At 44.0% G+C, this 23,143-nt stretch overlaps 1 protein-coding gene across 1 annotated transcript in view; it reads right to left on the bottom strand.

The window, feature by feature from the left end:
• Nucleotides 1–23,143, bottom strand: part of ABCA2 (ATP binding cassette subfamily A member 2) — a 64,654-nt gene that overhangs the window by 32,534 nt on the left and 8,977 nt on the right. Inside the window, 10 exon segments of the mRNA XM_074284758.1 lie at nucleotides 218–688; nucleotides 690–713; nucleotides 1,714–1,932; nucleotides 2,016–2,201; nucleotides 2,740–2,853; nucleotides 3,530–3,657; nucleotides 4,125–4,288; nucleotides 4,489–4,600; nucleotides 6,376–6,378; nucleotides 7,124–7,217. Coding sequence (XP_074140859.1) covers nucleotides 218–688; nucleotides 690–713; nucleotides 1,714–1,932; nucleotides 2,016–2,201; nucleotides 2,740–2,853; nucleotides 3,530–3,657; nucleotides 4,125–4,288; nucleotides 4,489–4,600; nucleotides 6,376–6,378; nucleotides 7,124–7,217 — 1,515 coding nt within the window.

Below are 23,143 nucleotides of genomic sequence, written 5' to 3'. Positions count from 1 at the left end.
GGGGAGATGAAAGGAGACAAACCGGCTCCTTGCCCGTTTCCCCTGGCCCCATTCCAGCCCCAGCCGGACTCTGTCCTAGTCCCCATCCTGGGGCCTTCCCTCTCCCTGGGCTGGCAACAGGGGACCCCACTCTCACCCCGCTTCTTGCCAAGCCCTGCTGCCATCGTAGAGAATCGGAACATTAACACTGAAAGGTTCTAGATTAAAGAATGCCCACCAACCTTCTCACTGCACAGATTGGGAAGGCCAGACTCCGGGGAGCTCCGGGGGCCTCAGGCCAGTTTCCTTGCCCCTCTGGCTTTAATACTTGGGCCTGCCTTATCTGTGGGTACCCAGGGCCCTCCCCCAGCCCCCGTCCGGCCTCATACCGGTTGTTCCCGCAGAGGATGGGCTGCAAGCCGGCCCAGAGCTGCACAAAGGCAGAGCACTTTCCGTGCAGGCCGTCCCCTCCCAGCTCGCCCTCGCCTTCCCCATCCTCCGCCGTGCTGTTGCCGTTGCTGCCGCCGCCGGTGGCGTTGGTGGCCCAGCTGGTGCCGTTGGTAGTCTGGGGGGGGGCCCGGCTGGCGCAGGCCCCCTGGGGGAGCAGGCGAGCCAGGGAAGACAGAACATCCACATCCCGAAGCACCTTCTCCACGCCGAGCAGGTCCCCAAGCAGCACCTGAAGCCTGGACCTCCTCTGAGAGGTGGGGGCCGTTCACTGCCTCCAGGTGGAGCTGTGGGGAAGGAGAGGGAGCGGAGAAAAATATGAACGAAAAGGAGGAAATGCTTGGGACTACATACCAGCCTCTCCCCACACTGTGAGGGAGTCCCTATAAATCAGGTCCCTCACAGCAACTTCCCCTAGCTCCTCCCTCCAGGCCATTCTGTGCTGCGGGTAAATGTTTAACTACCCAGCTCTCTGGAAAAAACACAACAAAACAAATCAAACTGTTACCAGGAAGTACTCTGCATTTAACCTGCCTTATTCCCATTTTCCTCCATCACTTTCTTCAGTCCGGCCAATCAGTGAAACAATATATCAAGAAGCCCTGGTTTGCAGCATTTGCCGATTTTTAAGGTGTCAATGCTCACACTTTCCAACCTCTGCAGTTGTCAAAATCCCCAGCTCGTTCCCAGTCCCCATCCAGGTTCTCTTCTACCGCCAGCAAGGCCCCCACCCCAGCGCAACTTCCCGGCCCCCTCCCCAGCATGATAAACATGGACATTTGTTTAGAAGGATTGCACATGTTTAACCTATATTGGATGACTTGCTACGGGAAGGGGCAAGAATTAGGAAAAGCATATGGAACACAAGATTTTGCGAGGATGAATGTTAAAAAACTATCTTGGCGTGTATTCTGAAAAATAAAAAGCTATTATAAAAAATAAATAAAGTCAAAGCCTTTAGTTTGGCTGCCAAAGGCTTCTCATGATCGAGTTCCAATATGTTGATTTCAGCTTTACTCCCTCAATATTTCCCCTGCAACCAAATTCATCTCTTGGTGGTCACACCGGTATCTTCCCCCAGTAAAAGAAGGGGAAAAGGTTCCCCACAGGAATTCCAAAGATATTTGACCTCAAATTTCTAAACATTAAAAACCCACGGGGACTTTTAGATAAGAATGGTGGCGACGAGGCAAGAGGAGGCGGGCTCAGAGAAGAGCTCCCCATCCGTGCCTCCCGCCGGGGGGGCTTCGGGGAGGGCAGGAAGTCGCTGAGCCCCTCGGCGCTCACCTGGCTGACAATCTTGTGCACATCCAGCTGGTCCTGGAGCTCGGAGGCCAGGCGGGAGAAGCGCTGGGCCCGCGCTCCGGCCTGCCCGCTGCACACTGCCGCTCGATAAGCCTGCAGCCGTTCCCTCTGGCTCTCGGACACTGTCAGAATCTGGCCCAGCTCCTCCGAGCCCCGAGCGCAGGTCAACTGCTCGAGTAATTTAGGGGCCAGCAACAATTCCTGAAGGGGGAGAGGGCGGGGTTGGTGGCTCCCACCGACCCCCAATTCTCCTTCTGCCCCCTACTTTCACCTTTGCCCCTCACCTCCATCTCTCTGACCAGGGCTTGGGGGCTGGAGGCCTCGGGGTGCTCCAGGGGAGGACCGGCCAGGCCCAGGGCCTGGGACAAGAGGCGGAAAACAGCTTGCTTGTTGGCGTGGCGGGTAGGTTCCTGTAGAGCATGGGGCACTAATCCTTCCTCAAGGTCTCGCCAGCTGCCTGAGATGCCATCCTGGGGGAAGAGAAATCCCAGAACAGAGGGGAGCACAGGGATTCAAAGAACTGCCCCCCTAGCAAGCACATCTCCTCTCTACCCCCAGATTCTCTGTATTCCATCCTCTTCCTCTCCCGTGCCTTTCTCCCATACTCCACTTTCCTGACCTTTTCCCTAACTCCCTTTCCCCCCCAGGTTGGGGTTAAGTGACTTGCCCAGGGTCACACAGCCAGGAAGTGTTAAGAGTCTGAGACCAGATTTGAACTCGGGTCCAGTCCGAGCTGGTGCCCACTGAGCCACCTAGCTGCCCCCTTTTCCCCTCACTCTTAATAGTTTTATCTGTTCCTGTTGCTCCAGCTTCCTCTGACCTCCCCCCACCCTTACCTGAAGTGATACCTAAATAAGCCCACACCGGCCAGTCACACTTGCTGATACAACCCTGTTCCTCACCATGCCCATTAATCCCTGCACCAACGCCCTGGGGCACTGACAGGATTTCCTCATATCTCTTACTCCTTCCCACTTCTCAGACTTGATCTTGATGTGGAAACCTCACCTCTAGCCGGAACTTCTTCTCACCAACCCCTGAGCGGACCCAGGGTTCCTTCCCCTTCTTTGACAACATGCCCTCGGAAAGGGTGGGTAAAGGACCAAAAAGTAGCCTATAAACCTGCAATTGTGGGGAAGGGAAGGAGGAAGGGAGGGAGGGAAGAAAGGAGGGAAGGAAGAAAGGAGGGAAGGAAAGAAGGAAGGAAGGAAGGAAGGAAGGAAGGAAGGAAGGAAGGAAGGAAGGAAGGAAGGAAGGAAGGAAGGAAGGAAGGAAGGAAGGAAGGAAGGAAGGAAGGAAGGAAGGAAGGAAGGAAGGAAGGAAGGAAGGAAGGAAGGAAGGAAGGAAGGAAGGAAGGAAGGAAGGAAGGAAGGAAGGAAGGAAGGAAGGGAGGGAGGGAGGGAGGGAGGGAGGGAGGGAGGGAAGGGAAGAAGGAAATATTTATTAAGCACAATACATGATGCACTGGGCTAAGAAGGGGGTCCAGACCTAAAGTACAGCCTCACATTGAAGCCCTGGGGCTAGCCACATGAAAGCCGTAGCCCAGGCTGGGAATACTTCCACACTGCCCACTTTCTCTAGGCTGGGCTGTTCCATGTGGGATGACTGTAAGGGGGCTGGGAAAAGATCTTCCTAAAAATAGACTCCACATCTTGCTCCCATACGTTCCTTGAAAGCAAGCACCTCACTTTCTGCTTCTTTCTCCCCACGAAGAGGCAAATCAGTCTATGCTGAGAGAGCAGCTCAGACCAGCACCTTGCCAGCCCTCGGCCCCCACTGCTCTCCACAAGCCACTCACCTCATGCAGGTTGACCTTGGAACCCAACAGCATCTCCGTGGTATCATTGGACAGGGACAAATTCTGGGAAAGGAAATGGTAGAACTCCTGCCTGTCCTTGGCTGCTGAGCCCAGAGTGAAGTCAGGCACTAAACAGAGTGGGGAGAAGACAGGGCTGTTCTGTGAGAAGGCCCATCATCCTGGAGAGGGGAGCTAGAGATGAAGGCGTGTCCTCAGAACCTGGGAGCTCTGGGGGGGCTTCCATTTCAGTCACACCTCCAACTCTGAGGGTTCTCTTTGACCAGGCCACCCCCTGCATTTTACAGTTGAAGAAACCGAAGCCCAGAGAAAATCTGACCAGTGTCATCCAGGTGATCTTGTCAGACTGCTCAAAGTTATGCTGGGAAGGGCTGGGATTCTTCTCCAGGCTTTCTAAATCTACGTTCAATGTTCCTTCTATCATACCACATTTCTCTCAGCATCTCTAAGTACAATGGGGAAACTGAGGCACCCAGCACGGAAAAGGTTAATTCTCCTTTCCCTGAGTTGCGAGTTTGGGTCTAAGAACCCAGAAATCGTACTTCTACTCCCCATGTCCACAGGCTCAGAGGCCCACCTGTTTGGCTGTCAAAATGGCTTTCCAAGGTCCCAGGGCCACTGCTAAGGGATTCCAGATGACTCCGGACAGACTCCAACTCCTCCTCGAGGCTGGGTCTCGCAGGATCGAACAGGTTGCTCTCCTCCACCACCCGGTTCAGCTGCTCTAGGAGCTGGGTCACCCTGTGGGAACAGCACCTGGCTGGTTACCCATCTTTTTCTTGATCAGGCCTCGGATATAAAACGTGGGAGAGGAAAAATGACACGGGGACATTTCCTGGGCAGGTGCCCTCCGAGGAGAGGCTGTCAAAGGCCAATGGAAACGGGTACCCTCTGGGGGCTCGCCTCTAGGGGCACAGACTCCGTCTGCAAGGAGTACTCACGTGGAGTTTGAATACTGGAGGAAGCCAAATTCATCCCGCTGACCATCGGGGCAAAGCGACTGCATAACAGGCAGGATGCCCGCGGAGGTGAGGGGCGATGCTGTGTAATATGCTAGGAAGGGAGGAGAGAGATGAGGAGGACAGGGGAGAAGTGAGAGTTTGTAGAAAAGAGAAAGGGAGACACACAGAAGGAAACAGAAAGAACAGAGAGGGACAGAGACACCAGGAAAGAGAGCTAGACACAGAGGAAAGAGTCACAGAGTGAAAGACGGAGGAAAGGAGAAGACAGAGACAGGGGCAAAGAGACAGAATGCCCAGCCCAGAGCGGTACAGCGGGTTAAGTCACAAGATTGGGGCCGGGAAGTTGTTTCAGGCACAGCCGGTACAAGTCAGAAGTCAGGGGGCTTACGGCCCAAGGGGATCCCTTACCTGCAGGTATAAGTGCGGGCTCACCCTCCCCGGGAAGTCAGGGGTGACCCTGCTGCTTTTAGCATGGCCAATGTGAAACACAAGGCTCTTGGGGGCCGGGCCAGTGGACGCGTTCTAGGGGTACACAGTGACTTCTAACTTCTCTGGCTGACTAATTAGCTGAGCAGTGAGTGCAGTTTGTCAATGGAAGCCCATGTCCCCTCCCCCAGCCAAGCCCCTCGGTTTATAGGGAAGAAGAATTGGGGGTAGAAAATTGGAAGGAAAAGCTGCCTCCCTTTAGCACTAGGATACTGTGTAAAGGATATAACCAGGGCCCCTCTCTCTTCCCCCAGGATTCCTGTTTCTACCCTGCCCTCCCCCTTCTGGAAATTGCTCTATACCTGTATCCCCATTGGGGGAGGCTGGGAAAAGGATGAATAATAATCTTATCTCTCCTGAAGTTTGGATTCCAATTTTTTTCTCTCTCATGAGAAATGCAGCTATTTCAAATAAGCTCCTCAGGAAGCCCATGATTATGGGGACTAGGGACCCAGACGGGGATACTCTCATGGAAACTGGGCTGAGTAGGAAAGGGGTGAGGAGAGAAGGCTCTGGTGGACTCCAGCCCCAGGGCAACTCTTCCTGAGAGGGAGTCGGCTCTTCCAGGATGTTTGCCAGACTGACCCGAATAAATGGCTCATGTCCCTTCTCAAGCACAGAAGTTGTCACTTGGCGTATAATGATGTCCAAGGGCACGCCCCTTCCCCTCCCTACCTCTGTGTAGAACTTCTACACGTTACCTGGCAGGAGGGAAAAAGGAACCAGTCTAGTTTAGGGGCATATCTGGAGAGTGCCTGGTCTGGCTAGTTCTGTGGATGATTTATGGCTCCAATATAAAGGGAGGCTCCCCCAGGAGGAAGAATGGAAACAGCAATGGGACGTCCCAGGGTAGGATTTTTAAACAACCCCAAAGGCTTTCCCATAGTCCTACAATACCATTCCTGGGGCTCCTGCAACAAACTAAAGAAACCCTCAAATCTCAAATTTTCTTCGGTGTATTCCCTACTTCATCACTTTTGCTGGGGAAAGATCCAGCTCCCCTAAATCTGACATTTGCACAGAGCTGGAGCCTAACCCAGAGAAGGCTTAGAACTGGGTCTGCATCCCCAAAGCCTGCCTTCCTTAGATCTTGGGGAGAACTGTGAATAATCAAGGAGTTAACAAAGAAACTGTACAAACCAGGAAGCAAAGGTGAGACCGTGCAAGCAGCAGAAATGCCCAGGCTAAACTGTAGAGTAATATGCCAGCTTCCCAAGAGTATATCCCACCTAGCCCCCCATAACCATCCCAGAGCCCTAAAGAGGGGGGAGCAAACAGAAGGGGGAGGTATCAGAGAAGCAGCCCAGAATCTACCAGCATTTCCCAGACTAGTTAGGGGGTCATTGGAAGGGAAGGGGGCAGAAAGAGGTTGGAACTTACAGACTGGTCATGCAAGGGATTCAGACGGGCACAGAAATGCAGAGGAAGAAAAGAAGAGAACATGCATGAGAGAATGGAGGTGGGGAGGGAGAAGAGAACCAAAAACACAAAAAAAAATGGTGAATGGGAGGTGAGGAAGCTGAGGCAGGGGCGTCTTGGCCCTGAATGCAAAGCAAATGGTGGTGACCCGAAGACAGCTCCTCCGGCACGCAGCCTGGCTGGCCATGTCCACTTCATTACCTGGGCCCAGGCTGAGGAGATGCTGAAACACAAGTTCCTGTGTGCACACACATGCACACATGTGCATGCATGGAAAACACGTGCAAATACACCGTTATGTGAATAGACATGAAGAGGACATTTCTCCCCACCTCCTGGGCCTTCCTGGAGCTCCTCCCATCTTGATTATTTTTCCCTCCCCCATCCCTCCCTTCTTTCCCTATTCCGAATCCTTCCCCCTTGTCTTCCCCCTTTTCAACACCCCCCAACCCTCTCAGATATGCACCCTGGGCTGAATTATGAGTGGGGTAGAAGCACACTTTCTCCTTCCTACTGATAAGATGCCTTGGACTTTGAGGGCTGGAGGGGAGTCTTAATAATTCACCCAATTCAATCATCTTATCTTACAAATGAGGAACCCAAGAGTGCTTCAATAACTCACCTAAAGTCACCTAGGTGACAAATGACTGAAGCAGGATGTGAAGTCTCCAGCGCCCCCCCCACCCCCAGCCAATGGCTTCTACCTCACCTTCTTTCACCGAGATGGTCGGTTTCTTTTGCCGCAGCCCAAGGAGGATGAAGAAGAGCACGAGGGGGATGAAAATCTCGAAGGCCAGAACCCACTGTGGACAGAGAGATAGGGGGAGTGAGAACCAGGGATCCGGGACGTCCCAAGGCACAGAATTCCGATAAGAAAGGGGAAAGGCCGGCTAGAACAAAAGCTTCCCGGGATTGTTACACTGAGGGCCAAGGGGGATCTGGGAAGCAGTTCTGGAACCAGAGCTTAGCTTCAATGTAGCCAGGGACAGAGCGCTGATACTTGAAAATTCCCTCTCCACCCCCTGGCTGTTATTAATATTTTCCCATCGCCAGTTGGATGAACAGAGCTAGAGAAGGGAAAGATGTTCCAGGATGGCCAGTCATGGGAAACAGAATAGGATTCAGGAATTCTGACAGGCAGGTGAGCTTCCCTCCGACCTGACCTCCAGAAGTGTTCTATCTAAATACCATTGGCCCCTCCCCCCGAGATGGGTTCTCTTCCAAGATACAAATAAAGAAGCTAAGAGGCTCAAATCTCTAAATATCCAGCAGTAGAGTAGAAAAGATTGATTGGAGTCAAAGGACCTTAGTTCAAATCCCACTCCCAATGCTTACTCCCTGTGTGACAAATCATGTAACTTTCCTGACTCAATTTCCAATTTCCTCATCTATACAATGAGAATATTAAATGGCTTTTGGGGAGTCCCTTCTAGCTACAGATCTATTAGCTGAGGGAATGGACCAAGACTCAAGTTCTCTGCCTCCAAGTTTTTGTTTTTGTTTTTTCTGAAGCAATTCGCTTTATGTGACTTGCTCAGGGTCACATAGCCAGGAAGTGTTAAGTGTCTGAGGTCAGATTTGAACATCTAGCTGCCCCCAAGTATACTTCTGTACTCAGCAGGGAAGAGTTAAGGGCCTTTACCTTGTAAGTTTCTTATAATACTTTCACCTTTTTTGTTGTTGTTTGTTTTTTCCCTTTTTTGTGTTTTTCCCCTTTGAGCTGATTTTTCTTGTGCAATAAACGAATATGAAAACCTTTAGAAGATTTGTACATGTTTAACCTATGTCAGATTGCCTGCTTTCTTGGGGAGGGAAGAGGGAGAAGAATTTGGAGCACAAAGTTTTGCAAAAGTGAATGCATGTATTTGGAAAAATAAAATACTATTAAAAAAAAAAAAAAAAAAAAAGAAGGAGGTGGGGGACAAGTTTCTCTTTAGAATGGAAGTTCCTTGAAGGCAGAAACTGTTTAACTTTTGCATTTTTATCTCCAAGCCATGCTCATTAACGGGTACTTGGCAAATATAAACGAAATGCTTATGGAAGTTAATTAATTTGAATCGAGGGCAGTTGAGGTTGGGCTCCCACTGGGACCCAAGCAGATGGATCGGAGAGATGGTGCTCAGGCCTTAGGTTTTCCCCTCAGCCTCTGCCCTTTCCTTTTGCTCAAATTTGTCCTCATTCTATTCTCTGTGCTCTCTACATTGCCCTCTGTCCCTGACACACCCAGTGCTAGCCAATGCTCCCCCTGCCAAGATGCACTCCACAACAGAAAGCTCTTTACCAGCCCTGACAGCATAGACAGTTAAACCATAAATCACTTTCTGATAGGTAGCTTCCAATAACAAAGTTCCTGGCCCGAACTCTACTATTTCCCTATCAGAGGGAAACCTCTGTTCTTCTCCAGGCCTGGGGAACTGTTCCAGGCCGAGGAACAGATGCCTTTAAAGACCAGAGAGTCAGCTGGGGGAAACTGTAAAGGGAGTTACAGAAGGAGCTAATAGAAGAGGCCACAGCTGCCTGGTGACCCAGGATATGTACTGTGGGCAAAACTTAGTTATTGGTGGGCAGTGCCCTGCTATTTAGATTGGCACCTGACCAAGGAATGCCAGGGCCAGCTGAGACAGTCTGGAGAACACAATGAGAGCAGTGCTTGGCACACGAAGGAAATCCACAGGAATGGGGGTTTTGAAGGAATACAGGGCTGTACTGGACAGAGGAGATGGACATTCCCAACCACGGCCTTGGGCAGTCTGGTGTTAGTTCCCATTCTTGGGACCGCCCATGTCCACCTTCCTCTTAGGGAGCCGCGAGGAGTGCATACCTGGCTCCTGGTCACAGACAGACCCAGTTTTCTCTGCCAGGGCACAAGGCAGGTGCTGGCCACACTCCTGGCAGTGCCAGGAGACAATGCTCCCAGCCCTGCATGGGTAACCAAAGATCAGCTGCTTCATGCTGAATGCGACTGAGTGCCCTGGGGCAGAGGCCCAGAGATGGTCAGCAGTGACCACTGACCTTGACATGGAGGGGGAGGAGTCCCAAGACAAAACCAAGATTTCTCCTCCAGTTTCCTCAGCATTAAGAAGTAAAGTGTGACATGTATTGTATCTAGACTATATTGTAACACATGTAAAATGTATGGTATTGCCGTCGTCGGGGGGAGGGAATGGAGGGAGGGGGGGTAATTTGGAAAAATGAATACAAGGGATAATATTATAAAATATATATATATATATAATAAAAAAAAAAAAAAAAAAAAAAAAGAAGTAAAGTGTGTTTGTTGGCAGCGAAGACCCATACCTGAGATGGAGACCAGGACATCTTTTTTTTTTTTTTAAACTTTAAAAAAAACATTAATTTAAAGGAATTATTCAAGGTTAGTGTAAAAGCTGGAACCGGAAGCCAAAATTAATAACATCTAGGTATTTGCTCATTTTGGTACCCCACACTGCTCTTGGCCAAATGAGAGTGTCAAATACCTGTCTCAAGAACAGTGAGATGGGAACCAAGTCTCTAGTGATAACTTTTTGTTGGTGGTGGTGTTTATTTTAATTTTTTAACATTTGTGTGTGGTTTGTTTTTTTTTTTGAGTTCCAAGTTTACCTCCTGTCCCTCCTCCTCCTTGAGAAGGCAAGCAACATGATACCAATTAATCATATGAAATCAAGTAAAATATTTCTGTATCAGCCATGTTGAAAAACAAAAACAAAATAAGATAGAAAAAAGCATTCTTCAATCTATATGCAAATTTCATCAGTTCTATGGAGATTGGTAGCATTTTTCATCATGAGTCTCTTTGAAATTATCTTGGATCACTAACTTGGTTAGCAAATTCTTTCACTGGTATTTAACCATTCTTACAAAACTGCTCTATGTTCTGTTTCTGCTCACTTCACTTTGCTTCAGTTCATGTAAATCTTTCTAGGTTTTTCTGCTCACCATTTCTTAAAACACAGTAGTATTCCATCACCAATTATATGCTATAGCTTGTTCTGCCATTTCCCAACCAATGGGCATCCCCTCAATTTCCATTTCTTTGCCATCACAAAAAGAGCTGTTAGAAACATTTTTTGTAATCTTTCCCCCTTATCTTTGATTTCTTTGGGATATAGACCTAATTATGGTACTGCTGGGTCAAAAGTTGTACACAGTTTTATTGCCCTTTAGGTATTATTCTAAATTATTCTCCAGAATAGTTGGACTTCCAATTCCATCAGCAGTGCATCCCCTTTAACATTTGTCATGTTCCTTTTCTGTCATGTTAGCCAATCAGATAGGTATCTGACGGTATTTCAAAATTGTTTTAATTTGTACTTCTTGAATTACTAGTGACTTAAAACATTTTAGGTAACTATTGATAATTTGGATTTCTTCTTCTGAAAACTACCTGTTTGTATCTTTTGATTATTTATCAGCTGGAGAATAACTCTTATTTTTATAAATTTGACTCAGTTCTCTATATATTTGAGAAAAGAGTACTTTATCAGAGGAACTTAGTGTAAAATTATTTTCCCAGTTTCCTGTTTTCCTTTTAATTTTGGCTGCATCAATTTAGTTTGTGCAAAAACTTTTTCATTACATGTAATCAAAATTATCTACTTTATTTCCCATGAACATCTATTATTTAGTCATAAACTCTTCCTTTTTCCATAGATCTTACAGGTAACTTTTTCCATGCTCTCCTTACTTGCTAATGACATCATCCTTTATGTCTTAATCATATACCTATTTTGATTTGATAAACAGTGGGAAATGTTATAGACCAAGGATTCTTAACTCTTTGTATTTGGCAGTCTGATGAAGCCTACAGATCTTTCAGAATAACTTTTTAAGAGCATAAAATAAGACATAGAAATACAAAAGAAACCAATGATATTGATATATAGTTATGAAAAAAATATTTTAAAAGTTCACATATTCCTGGTTAGGAACCCTGTTCTCTGCCCTTCCTGGGCCAGAAAGTTCACTGCATATAGATCCCCCCTCACTCATTTAAGTACTTCATAGTTACCAAATCTTAGTCAAATAATGTCAGAGTTGCAAAGGACCTCAGAGACCATCTGGTCCAATTTTATAAATTGAGTCTCAAAGAGCAGCAACTTATCCAAAGTCTCATAACTTCAATCATGAGTGACACAGCTAGGATCAGAATCCATTCATCTGACTCCTAATCTAAAGCCAAATCTTGAATGTTGTTTTTTTATGATTATCAATTTTTGATCCCACAGCCTCAATTCCAGGAACATGTAAGGTTTTGTTTTTTTTTTTAAGACTTTTTTTTAACCCCTAAAGATAAGAAAGAAATTTGGAATTATGCTAGAAAAAAAGGCAATAACATATCCATACCTTTTGATCCAGAGATCATCCCACTCCAGTGCATGTACTTGAGAAGGCCAAAGACAGAAAGAAACATCCTACTTCTACCAAAATGTATAAAGCAGCCCTTTTAGTGGAAGCAAAGAACTGGAGAATGGTAAAAAAAAAAAAAATCATGCTACATAAACATAATAAATGGGCTATTAGTAATACTCCATAAGAAATCGATAAACGTGAAAAATTCAGAGGAACACAGGACGACTTAAAAGAAATGTAGAATGAAGTAAACAGAACCAAGATAACAATATACCCAGATGATTACAACAATGTAAATAGGGGAAAATGAGAGGGAGGGAAGGAGAAAGGAAGGAAAAGAGAGAGAGATATTAGTAATTACAATCATCAAAGAAGAGATGAGAAACTATTACCACAGAGGTGGGAGACTATAGATATGGAATTAACATTCTGTCAGATATGATCAATGATTTTGTTAAACTGCTTTTTTTCTCTTTGTTTTTTTAATCTGTCACAAACCCTGTTAGATAGGGAATGAATAAGGGTATGTTGAGAAAGAATTATAACAAATGTTAAAATATCAAGAATAAATTTGGTTGTTTTTTTTTCTTTAACTGAAAGCTAGCAAGTTGAATGAAACTGGTTTCCAAAACAAGTCTGATCAGGTTCAAACAATCAGCCAAATCTAACATGCTGAAAGTTAACTATAAGAACAGGATAGGTGAGATACAGGTGGGCCAAAATTTGTGTGGAAAAGACCTGGGGGTTTAAAGGAGAGCCAACTCAATAGGATACAATAAGATGAAGGCGATGATGATGATGATGATGATGATGATGATGATGATGATGATGATGATGATGATGATGAAATTTGAGAGGAAGAGAAAGGGGGAAGGGAAGGGAGAAAGGAGGCGAGGAAGTCTTCTAACCCAGAGTTTGGGCAGGACAAGCTGTTGCACACTGCAGAAGCAGCTGTGGTGGTCTAGGAACCTGAAATCAGACCACATAAAAAGAAGACTCAGAGTAGAAGAAGGGGAGGAATGGTTAAGACTTTGAAAGACTGTCAGATAGAAGGGGGTTAGCCTTGTTTCGCTGGGACCTAGAGGGCAGAACTAGGAATAAGAAGTAGATGTGTTAGAAAAGTAGATTTCAGCTCAAATATGGAAAATCATCCTAACTACTGGAACTGTAGAAGAATGAAATGGGCTGTTTATCCTCCTCAGGTTCTTCAAGCAGAATTGAGACTTCCATCATCCACCAAGCTGGTAGACTAGAGAAAGCATTTTGTTGAGCTCTCTCTATATTTCCCTCCTGGAAACTTTAAAGTAACATTTTCTTTTTATTAAAGCTTTTTATTTTTCAAAATATACGCATGGACAATTCTTCACCACTGTCCCCTGCAAAACCTTGTGTTCCAATTTTTCTTCCCTTCCCCTTCCCCCTCCCCTAGATGGCAAGTAATTATGTTAAACATGGTAGAAATATGTTAAATCCAATATAAGCATTCATATTTATACAATTATAAGGTAACAAATTAATAGAATCCTGGAGTAGCAGAGCCAACAAAAGGTCAGTGAGACATTCTTCCAGCCTGAGAGAACATAAGAGATCAGAGAGATCTGTGACCCAAAATAGTTGAAAATCTGCCTATCAATACAAACTCAGAAATTATAGGAACATAATTGCAAAAGACTGTTCACACGATTAAAAACAGAAGTAAACAACTGGGAAAATATTTATTGTTCATGGTATACTGAGTTAATGTAACAAAACTGACAATTCTACCTAAGTTGATTTATTTCACTGCTATACTAATCAAACTATCAAAAATTAATTAGCTATTTAAAAAATGGTAACAAAATTCATTTGGAAGAACAAAAGGCCAAGAATATCAAGAGAATCAATGAAAAAATATTAAGATTCATGGTACCAGATTTCAAACTATGTTACAAAGTGCTAATTATCAAAATAATCTATTACTGGCTAAGAAATAATCGTGGATTAGTGGAATAGATTTGGTACACAAAATAAATACACAATAGTAAATTACCAGAGTAATCCAGTGTTGGATAAATCCAAAGATCTAAGCTTTTAATAAAAATTTAATAAAAATAATAATTTAATAAAAATTGCTAGGAAACTGCAAAGCAGTTTGGCAAAAAGTTGGCATAGACCAACACCTCATATCATATATCAAGAGAAAGTCAAAATCGAGACATGATTAAGACAAATAGTGATATAAGCAAATTAGGGGAACAAGGAAAATTTACCTATAAAACCTACAGAAAAGGGAAGAATTTATGACCAAACAAGAGATAAAGAGGATCATGGTTTTCTTTCACAACTTGACTTTTATGGAAATGTTTTGCACAACTTCATATGTAGTTTCTTAATTGTGGGTGGGGATAAGGGAGAAAAACTAGAACTCAAAAAATTTAAAAACAAATGTGAAAAAATTGTTTTTGAAAGTAATTGCCCCTCCCTGCTTGGCTGGGGGAGGGGCCGAGGACCAATAAGTTCATTCATAATAAATAATATATACAGGCAAAAAAAAAAAAAAAAAAGTAACTGGAAGAAAAAAATATTAAATAAATTAATAAATAAGATTTCCTAACCCTAGGGAAAAGATTTCTAACAGCTACTGTACATTGCTCACTCATCTAGGATTATACAATACAGGCAAATGAAAATTTAGCATTCAGTCCATTATTATCAATTTGTGAACAAGTCTTTTGACCAAAGTTTCATCACATGAAATGAACTCTATCAGATGCAAGCATCATTAATATACAGTATGCAATGAAGAACTGTGTGCTGGTGCAAAAAGACCAAATTTCAGTTCTTTTTACTATCTGTGTGGTCTCAGGCAGTTAATTTGGCCTCAATTTTTCTTCTGGAAAATAATAGGGTTATATCTAATGGTATCTGAGGTCCATTACAGAACTAGATATAGGAAATGCTTTAAAAAAAAAAAAAAAAGGAAAAGAAAAAAAGAGGATCATGGAAAGCAAAATGGATAATTCTGATTACATGAGATTTAAAAATGTTTGTGCAAACTAAATCAATGTAGTCAAAATTAAAACGAAAACAGAAAACTGGGAAAATAGTTTTATAGCAAGTTTCTCTGATAAAGACCTTATTTCTCTAATATATAAGGAACTAAGTAAAATTTATAAAAAATAAGAGCCATTCCCCAGTTAATAAATAGCCAAAGGATATGAACAAGCTCTTTTTTGGAAGAAGAAATCAAAGATCTCAATAATCACATGAAAAAATGCTCTAAATCATTACTGAGATAAACACAAATTTAAATAATTCAGAGATATCACCTCATACCAATCAGATTGGCTAATATGACAGAAAAGGAACATGACAAGTGTTGGAGGGGATGTGGACAATTTAGGATATTAATACATTTCTGGTGGAGTTGTGAATAACCATTCTGGAGAATAATATGGAATGATGGCAAAAAGTCTATAAAACTGTGTATCTTTGAGCCAGAAGTACCACTATTAGATCTGCAACCCAAGAGATCAAAGACAAGGGAAAAGGACCTATATGTACAAAAATATTTATGGTAGCGCTTTTTGTGGTGGCAAAGATTTGGAAATTGAGGTGATGTCCATCAGATGGGGAATGGCTGAACAAGTTGTGGTGCTATGATGCTATCAGAAATGATAGGCAAGATGGTTTTAGATAAACCTGGGAAGATTTATATGAACTGAGGCAAAATCAGGGGGGCAGAACCAGGAGTAATAGCAGTAGGTAAGGATGATCAACTGAGAAAAACTTAGCTACTCTGATCCAAGATAATTCCAAAGGTCTCATATTAAAAATGATATTCTCCTAGAAAGAGAGAGAACTGATGAACTCTGAATTCAGATTGAAGCATACTTTTTTTTTAACTTTCTTTTTGTTGTTTTATTTTGTGTTTTCTTTTGCAACATGCTAATATGGAAATATTTTACATGATTTCACATGAATAATCATGATCAGATTGCTTGTCTTCTCAAAGAAGAGAGAGGGGAAGAGAATTTTGAACTCAAAAATTTTAATTGTTAAATTTCATATATTTTCACATATTTAACATGTATTGGGTTACCTGCCATCTGGGGAGAAGGGGGAAATTTGAAATACAAGGTTTTGCAAGAGTCATTGTTGAAAAATTACCCATGTATATGTTTTATAAATAAAAATCTTTAATTAAAAAAAGAAAAAAAAATTGTTAAATTTACATGTAATTGAGAATTGCTTAAAGAAAATATTTTTTTTTTAAAGAAAAAGTGGGGCTATTCCTTGTAAGGGATCTTGGACGCAGTAGAGGAAATTGCTGCTCAAATATAGCTTGGACTAGATCAACTTTGAGGTCCCTACTAACTTTGAAATTCTATCATTCTAAGATTCAATAGGAAGAAATCATAAAGCTTGTGGTCTACTACGACCCTCTTACCCCGCCCTTTCAAAAGACTTCATACCTTACCCCTTTTCTCCTCTATTTAGAATGAACAAAGCTGGTTCTCTCATTTACCTTTCACCCTCTTCTCCCACGCTCAAGCCCTGCAGATATTCTCCTGACTTCACCTTTTTTCTGATGAAATTCAGTTTGTTTTTATGAGGTCATTTCTCTTTGAATAAGATCACTCTGAAATCTATCCCAATCTCTCCAAGTATTAGCAACACCTTCTGCAAACTTAATGAAGAGCCTCCATTCTGGCTCCCAGGTCACAGATGGAGATTGGGTGACACTGGCCTTGGGGACTCCATTCTGACTAAGCCGGCTCAAGTGACTCGGCCTCCACAGAGCATTCCCCACAGTAGGGGCAGCACTGCACCCCCAACCTCTACAAGTGAAACCCCCCACCAGCTGGCTCCCTCCAGCTCACTGAAGAGGGGAATTTGATTTGTCAACATTGTAAACTAAACATTAAGCATCTACTGTATACAGAGCACAATACCAGAGGCTAGGAAATTTAAAATATTTAAATATTAAATGTAATATTTATTATCAATTATTTTATACATACACACACGAATAATTAAACAAGCATCCATGTGAGGTCTTTACAGGGAAGTTGGATCAAGGAAGACTTCTCAGAGGAAGTAGCATTTAATTTGGATTCTATTGCATAACTATCTGTGCATTCCGGCCATTACAAGTAGTTGCTCCCACACAGGTTGGACGAACTGGTCCCTGATGTCTTTTCCAGCTCTGAGATTCTATGATTAGCACAAACAACAAAGACAGCAAGGTAAAAGGAAGGACACAGTGCATATTCTTGGCACAAAGTACTTCAGTTTGGCTCAAGCACAAAGGTACACAGGGGAAAGTAACATGAGATAAGGTAGACAGGGTGGTCAGTAGAAAGATAGGTAGAATAATACCCTATTAGTAGAACTAACTGCAAACTGGTCCAACCATTCTGGAAAGCAATTTGGAATTATACTTAAAAATGACTAAAATGGCTACAGAGTTTGACCCATAGATTCCACTATAGGTATATCTCTTAAGGAGATAAGTCAGAAATAAAAGTTCCATATATTCTAAAACCTTCATAGCAGCACTTTGTGAGGTAGCAAAGAACTAGAAACAAAGTTTATAATTATTGATTGGGGACAAATTCCAAATATATTGGAAACATTAGAAGACTGATATGAACTGATTTAACAGTAAAGTAAGCAGGACCAAGAAAACAATATACATAATGATCATAACATAAGTGGAAAGGAAAAAATATTTTAAGGCAACTGGATGCTGTGTAATTATCACGATAAAAGTTGGCCTCCATAAGGAAATAAGGGAATACAGTCTCCCTCATCTCTTTTTTTTTTTTTTTCCTACTTTATTATAAGGATTGGCTTTCTCAGGTAGGGAGAAGAAAGGGATAAAATTTAGGAAATTAAGGTTTACAAAAACAAAAAGTCAGTTAAAATGCAAAATAAAACCAAAAAAAGATTAAAGTCCAAGTGAATTTACAAAATATAAATTTTTAAAAATGTATAGAAATAATGATCAACTGGAAGAATCCAGAGAAGCATAGGAAGACTTACATGAATTGATTCAAAATAAAGTAAGCAAAACCAGGAAACTAATATATTCAAATGATCACAACAATGTATATGGAAAAAAATAAAAACAGCAATAACAAAAAATAATGGCCATGTTTGGTTTTAAAGTAGAAATAAGAAAATGAATCTCCTCTTCTTTCTGGAAATGGGGGAGTGAGTATAAATATAGAATTTTCATAAACTATTACTTTACTAAATGTCAGACTCCATTATTAGTTTCACTGAACTGTTTGAAAAATTTTTATCCTGTGTGGGATGGCTCAATGAGTAGAGAGAAAAGGATGGATATATTTGGAAATAATATTAAAAATATCTATTAAAATATTTTTCAGGGAATTGTAGAATGGAATCATATTATTGAATTCCAGACTAATGAGGTAGAACTTCATTTAGTAGGCAAGAATAAGGCAGGGAATGTTTCTAACCACAGAAATGAAACCACCAAATCTAAGCATAAAAAAAGATCTTTGATTCCCACCTCTCTATATGCTTCCAGACATGAAAAAAAGGAAATCGCACTGGTTTTAGCCCTTATCATGTCCACATTCTGTTCAATAAACCCTCGGTAGCTACTCTCTACATAGCAAATCTTGAATATCTCACCTTGCTTCACATCAAAGCCCATCAAACTGAACTACTTCCAGCTCTAAATCTAAGATCCTATGATGCTTGACGATGCCAAATGCTGTCTCCCTTCCTTGCCTTTGCTCTTCCTGTCCTGGATACCTGCAGTGACTTCCCCCCATCTCTATGGGTTGAAATATTTTCTTTCTTTTGAGGATCAGATCAAATGCCACCTCCTTTAAGAAGCTTTCTTTAAACCACCCCCAGCTGAAAGTTCTCTCTCTTCTCAGCCCTCTGATAAAACTTGGGCCATACTTTTCCTGTGTATTTTTGCCGTTTCATATTATAGTTATTTGGATAGCCTTAGCTTATTTCATCATTTTGTCAATAAATTGACTAATCTGATTAATCTTGTTAAATTAAAAATTTTGATTTATAAATTTTGAATTATAAATTCTTAGCCTGCTGTTTGAGACTCTCCACAATCTGGCTCTAACCTACCTTTCTGACATTATTTCACATCGTTCTCTTTCATGTACTGGAATACTAGCTATTTTCCAAATTCAGTATGAAAATTTCCCCCTTCTGTGAATTTCCATACTCGGAATGTAATGCCTTCCTCCCTTTTCCCTCATTTTTTAGAGTGCCTCTCCTCTGTGAGGGATCAGAGGAAGGCCTGATGTCATTTTCTCCAGCAGCCCTTCCCTAATATCCACAATGGAATGAGATTCCTCCTGCATCAAATATTTCTAAAGACTATTGTTTGGCTATTAGAAATAATCCATATATATGAATATTATGGGATATTAATGTTCTGTAAGAAATGACCAGCAGGATGATTTCAGAAAGGCCTGGAGAGACTTATATGTACTGACGCTGAGTGAAATGAGCAGGACCAGGAGATCATTGTATACTTCAACAACAATACTATATGATGATCAATTCTGATGGACGTGGCCCTCTTCAACAATGAGATGAACCAAATCAGTTCCAATCAGAACCAGCTACACCCAGCAAAAGAACTCTGGTGATGACTATGAACCACTACATAGAATCCCCAATCCCTCTAATTTTGTCTGCTGCATTTTTTATTTCTTTCACAGGCTAATTGTACACTATCTCAAAGTCCTATTCTTTTTGTACAGCAAAACAACTGTTTGGACATGTATACATACATTGTATTTAACTTATACTTTAACATATTGAACATGTATTAGGGAAGGGGTGAGGGGAAGGAGGGGAAAAGTTGAAACAAAAGGTTTTGCAATTATCAATGCTGGAAAATTACCCATGCATAAAATTTTTGTAAAAAATAATTAAATAAATAATTTAAAAAAAAAAAAGACTATTATTTGAACCCATCTTATTTTATATCTATCTCTGGACATATCAGAAAAAACACTTTCATCCCAAAGATTGTCTTTTTTTAATCTTCAGTGCTTAGTATAATATCTCATATGGAATGAGTGATAAATATTTGCTGAAGTGAATTATTTACCTTGCTGGGCTCTGCATCAATAATGTTTACTGGATGAATGTGTATGGATTTTATCTTCTCTCTTATATTGTAAGTATTAACAACGTTTACTGAATTACTGAGGGAAAGGATGCAGATAGATTGTATTTTCTCTATTAGACAGCAGGCTTTCCAAAGGCAAAGACCATATCTGTGTGGATCCTTTTCATTCTGTAAATAGCGGGCTACCCCCCCCCCTTATCCCCATGCTTGGCATATAAGACAATCAGTAAACACTTATTAAGCTGACACATAAATTAAGCTAAGACTCAAGCGATTCAATCTTTGTTCAGCCAGACACTGTCCCTTCCCTCTTCTCCCTGCCTACAGCAAGGGTTACAAAACATGGAGAGTGACTTAGGTGCTTGACCCTTTGTTTCAGAAAGTTCATTATATCAGGCATCTAATTCAAGAAGGTCAAAGGCAAAAAGAAAGGCCTCCTATGTGCCATAATACTGGTATTTGAGCAACCCTTTTGTAGAAGCAAGAAACTTGAAACACAACGGGTGCCTTTCGTTGGGAAATGGCTGAACAAATGGCTCACCAACTAGGATGTGACTCTGCTACCAAAAATGAAAACCCCGAGGAATTCAGAGGAACATGGGCAGGTTTACATATGGAGTGAAGGAATGAAGATCAGAAGAATGATGTTCACAATGGGTTTTTTTTTTTATTATTATAGTTTTTTATTTACAAAACACATGCATGGGTAATTTTTCAACACTGACCCTTGCAAACACTTCTGTTCCAACTTTTCCCCTCCCCTAGATGGCAGGTAGTCCCATACACGTTAAACATGATAAAGTATATGTTACATAGATGTTCACAATGTTTACCGAAATTGTAATAACATCTTGGTTTCAGAGAGGAAAAAAAATCACATTTACATCCTTTTTTGTGGTAAGGAAGGGGGAACTACAGATATGGAATGTTGTATACACTGTCAGATCCAGTCACTTTACCAGCTGGTTCTGCTTGCCTGGGTTTCTTTGTGACAAGTAAAGAGTAAATAGGCTGTGTCCAGAAATAAACGCAGTATGAAAACAGAGGCAATGAAAACATTTATTTTTTAAAAACGGTTCCATGAACATCCCAAGGGCCAGGGCCATCCCTTCTATGTGTGCACCCTACTCTGTCTCATCTCTTCAATAGGGAGGTCCAACCCTGAATTATGTATACAGTAGGCTGAGTGAATGCCACACGAGTGGCACAGAGGGCAAACCTAGTGAGTGCCCAGGAAACACCACACTGTTCTGATGGTATCTCTAGAGTTTCAGGTAAGAACGGCTCCTGGCATCGGCCGCCTGAAGGATGGACAGCACGATGCCCCTTAGAAGGCCCTTCTCCAGCACTAAGTGGGATGCCTCGGTTCCTCTAAATCAGAAATCCTGCCTCCTGCTCGGTACTTTTCCTTGCATCACAGGTACAGGAGGAGGGGACTGTGCTTCTACAGCACTAGAGTAGCCCTGCCTCAGATGCTGAAAGGGCCTGCTCCCCAGCCCCTCCAGCTCCTTGTTCCACAGAACAGAGCTCGCTCAGCGGATTTCCTAAACTTTCAGCTCCTCCATGTCACAGGTCACCCTCCTCCCTGCAGCCTCCTCATCAGCCCCCACCGGCCCCTCCCCAAACATCTCTCCTATCTTCATTTAAATCAGACTGACTCATAACCCAGATGGGGGGAGGCACTGTGCTCTAGCTTTGCCAGGAGCTGGACCCTCACTTAATCTCGGAGTACGACCACTAAGCCCGGCACAGGTCTGAGCCTGGCCACAGGAGAAGCCCTGAACCCGGGGGCCACAGCGGCCCCCCAACGCCACACAAGGAAGCCCCGGGGCCCAGGTCCCCGAGCCTGGTATGAGTCGGCTCCCCTTCCCTCCCCATACATCCCCCATCCCCCTTTACCCTGCCAGCTTAGATTCCTGCCTCTCCCACCAGGCTGCCCGGCCTCCCCCGCCCCTGCACGGGGCCTGTTTACTGGCCTCTGACAATGGAGCTTTGTGGCAAGAACCTTCAGAGCCTGTCCTCCCCTCACCCCCACACAGGCCTATCACCCCAAGTCTGAATCTCCTCTGTCTCCCTCCTCCCGAAGGCCCGGCCCTGGCCCACAGCGGTACCAGCCTCAGAGCGGCCCCACGCCTGGCCCAGATAGAACGGGACTGTGGGGGGCGGGGTCCCGTCCATGCAGGTGTCTGCTCCAAGCGGTGCTTCTGATATGTGCGCAGGGCCGTGTGCGACCATGTGGGATCATAGAGACCGGCTCAGAGGGCAGAGTGTGGGAAGTGACTGTGTCCGTGACTGTGAGGCCGCGTGCGTCCGTGCAGGCGTGTGCATGTATGTACGTGTGTGTTTCTAAGCACACATGTCTGTGACTGCATGTCTCTGACTCGGGTGCAGATACTGTGTTGCCTCCGGGAGGGAATGGCCTCATGGGCACTGAGGAGCAGAGGCTTCCAGGGCCCTTCCCCCACCCCTGCCAGCCTGGGTACCAGCTTTTCCCACTGCCCACCTTAGGCTCAGGGGAGCCAGCCTCCTTCCACTGCTTCCTCCCTGCTTCCTGGCATTACATGGCAACCACAGCTATGCTTGGGGACAAGGAGAGGGCCAGACTAGCAGAGGGGGCACAGGGGCACAGGACCAGCATCCCCAGGCCGGGTGCCAGGCGCTGCCCACGGCCCTGGGCCAGGGGCTCAGGAATGTGCCATCTTAAATGGGATTCCCCCAACTAGCACGCAGTTCCCAACCCTTCCTGCCAGGGTCTGCCTGTTCTTCCTTCAACATACCGACCCTGAGGAAGGGGCTTCTGGATCATGGGTCTCTCCCAGGCCCGTCCCTCACCACTGCTTGCCACCAGCCAGGAGGGAAACTAGGTGAGACTAGCTCAGTCGCCATGGAAACCAGAGGGCTCATCACCATAGCAAGCAGTGGCGGCGGCTCTTCCCCCTCTTTTCTCCCCTCACCCCCAGATCTGGGTGGGCAGTTCAGGAGCAGTCATTTCCCGCCCTTCTCCAGAGCTAGCCAAGAGCACCCTGAGCAGGAGGAGGTGCCCAATGGGCAGGCCTGGGCCCCTATGAGGGCTCCGGAGGGACCATATTGGGGCACAGAACAGTCTCAGGCCCCATTAGCCGGGCCCCCTCTGACCCAAGGTCACAGACTCCGTCCCCAAAACGAGACAAGCCGCAGCCAGGTAGCAGGGGCCCTTTTTGTGGGGTGAGCCGGGACCCCCTCTCGATCCTGACCCTTCCATCTCCCACACAC

Source organism: Sminthopsis crassicaudata, chromosome 2 (genome assembly GCF_048593235.1).
Source record: "Sminthopsis crassicaudata isolate SCR6 chromosome 2, ASM4859323v1, whole genome shotgun sequence".
Taxonomy (NCBI): Eukaryota; Metazoa; Chordata; class Mammalia; order Dasyuromorphia; family Dasyuridae; genus Sminthopsis; species Sminthopsis crassicaudata.
This window is presented reverse-complemented; position numbering and strand designations above follow the sequence as displayed.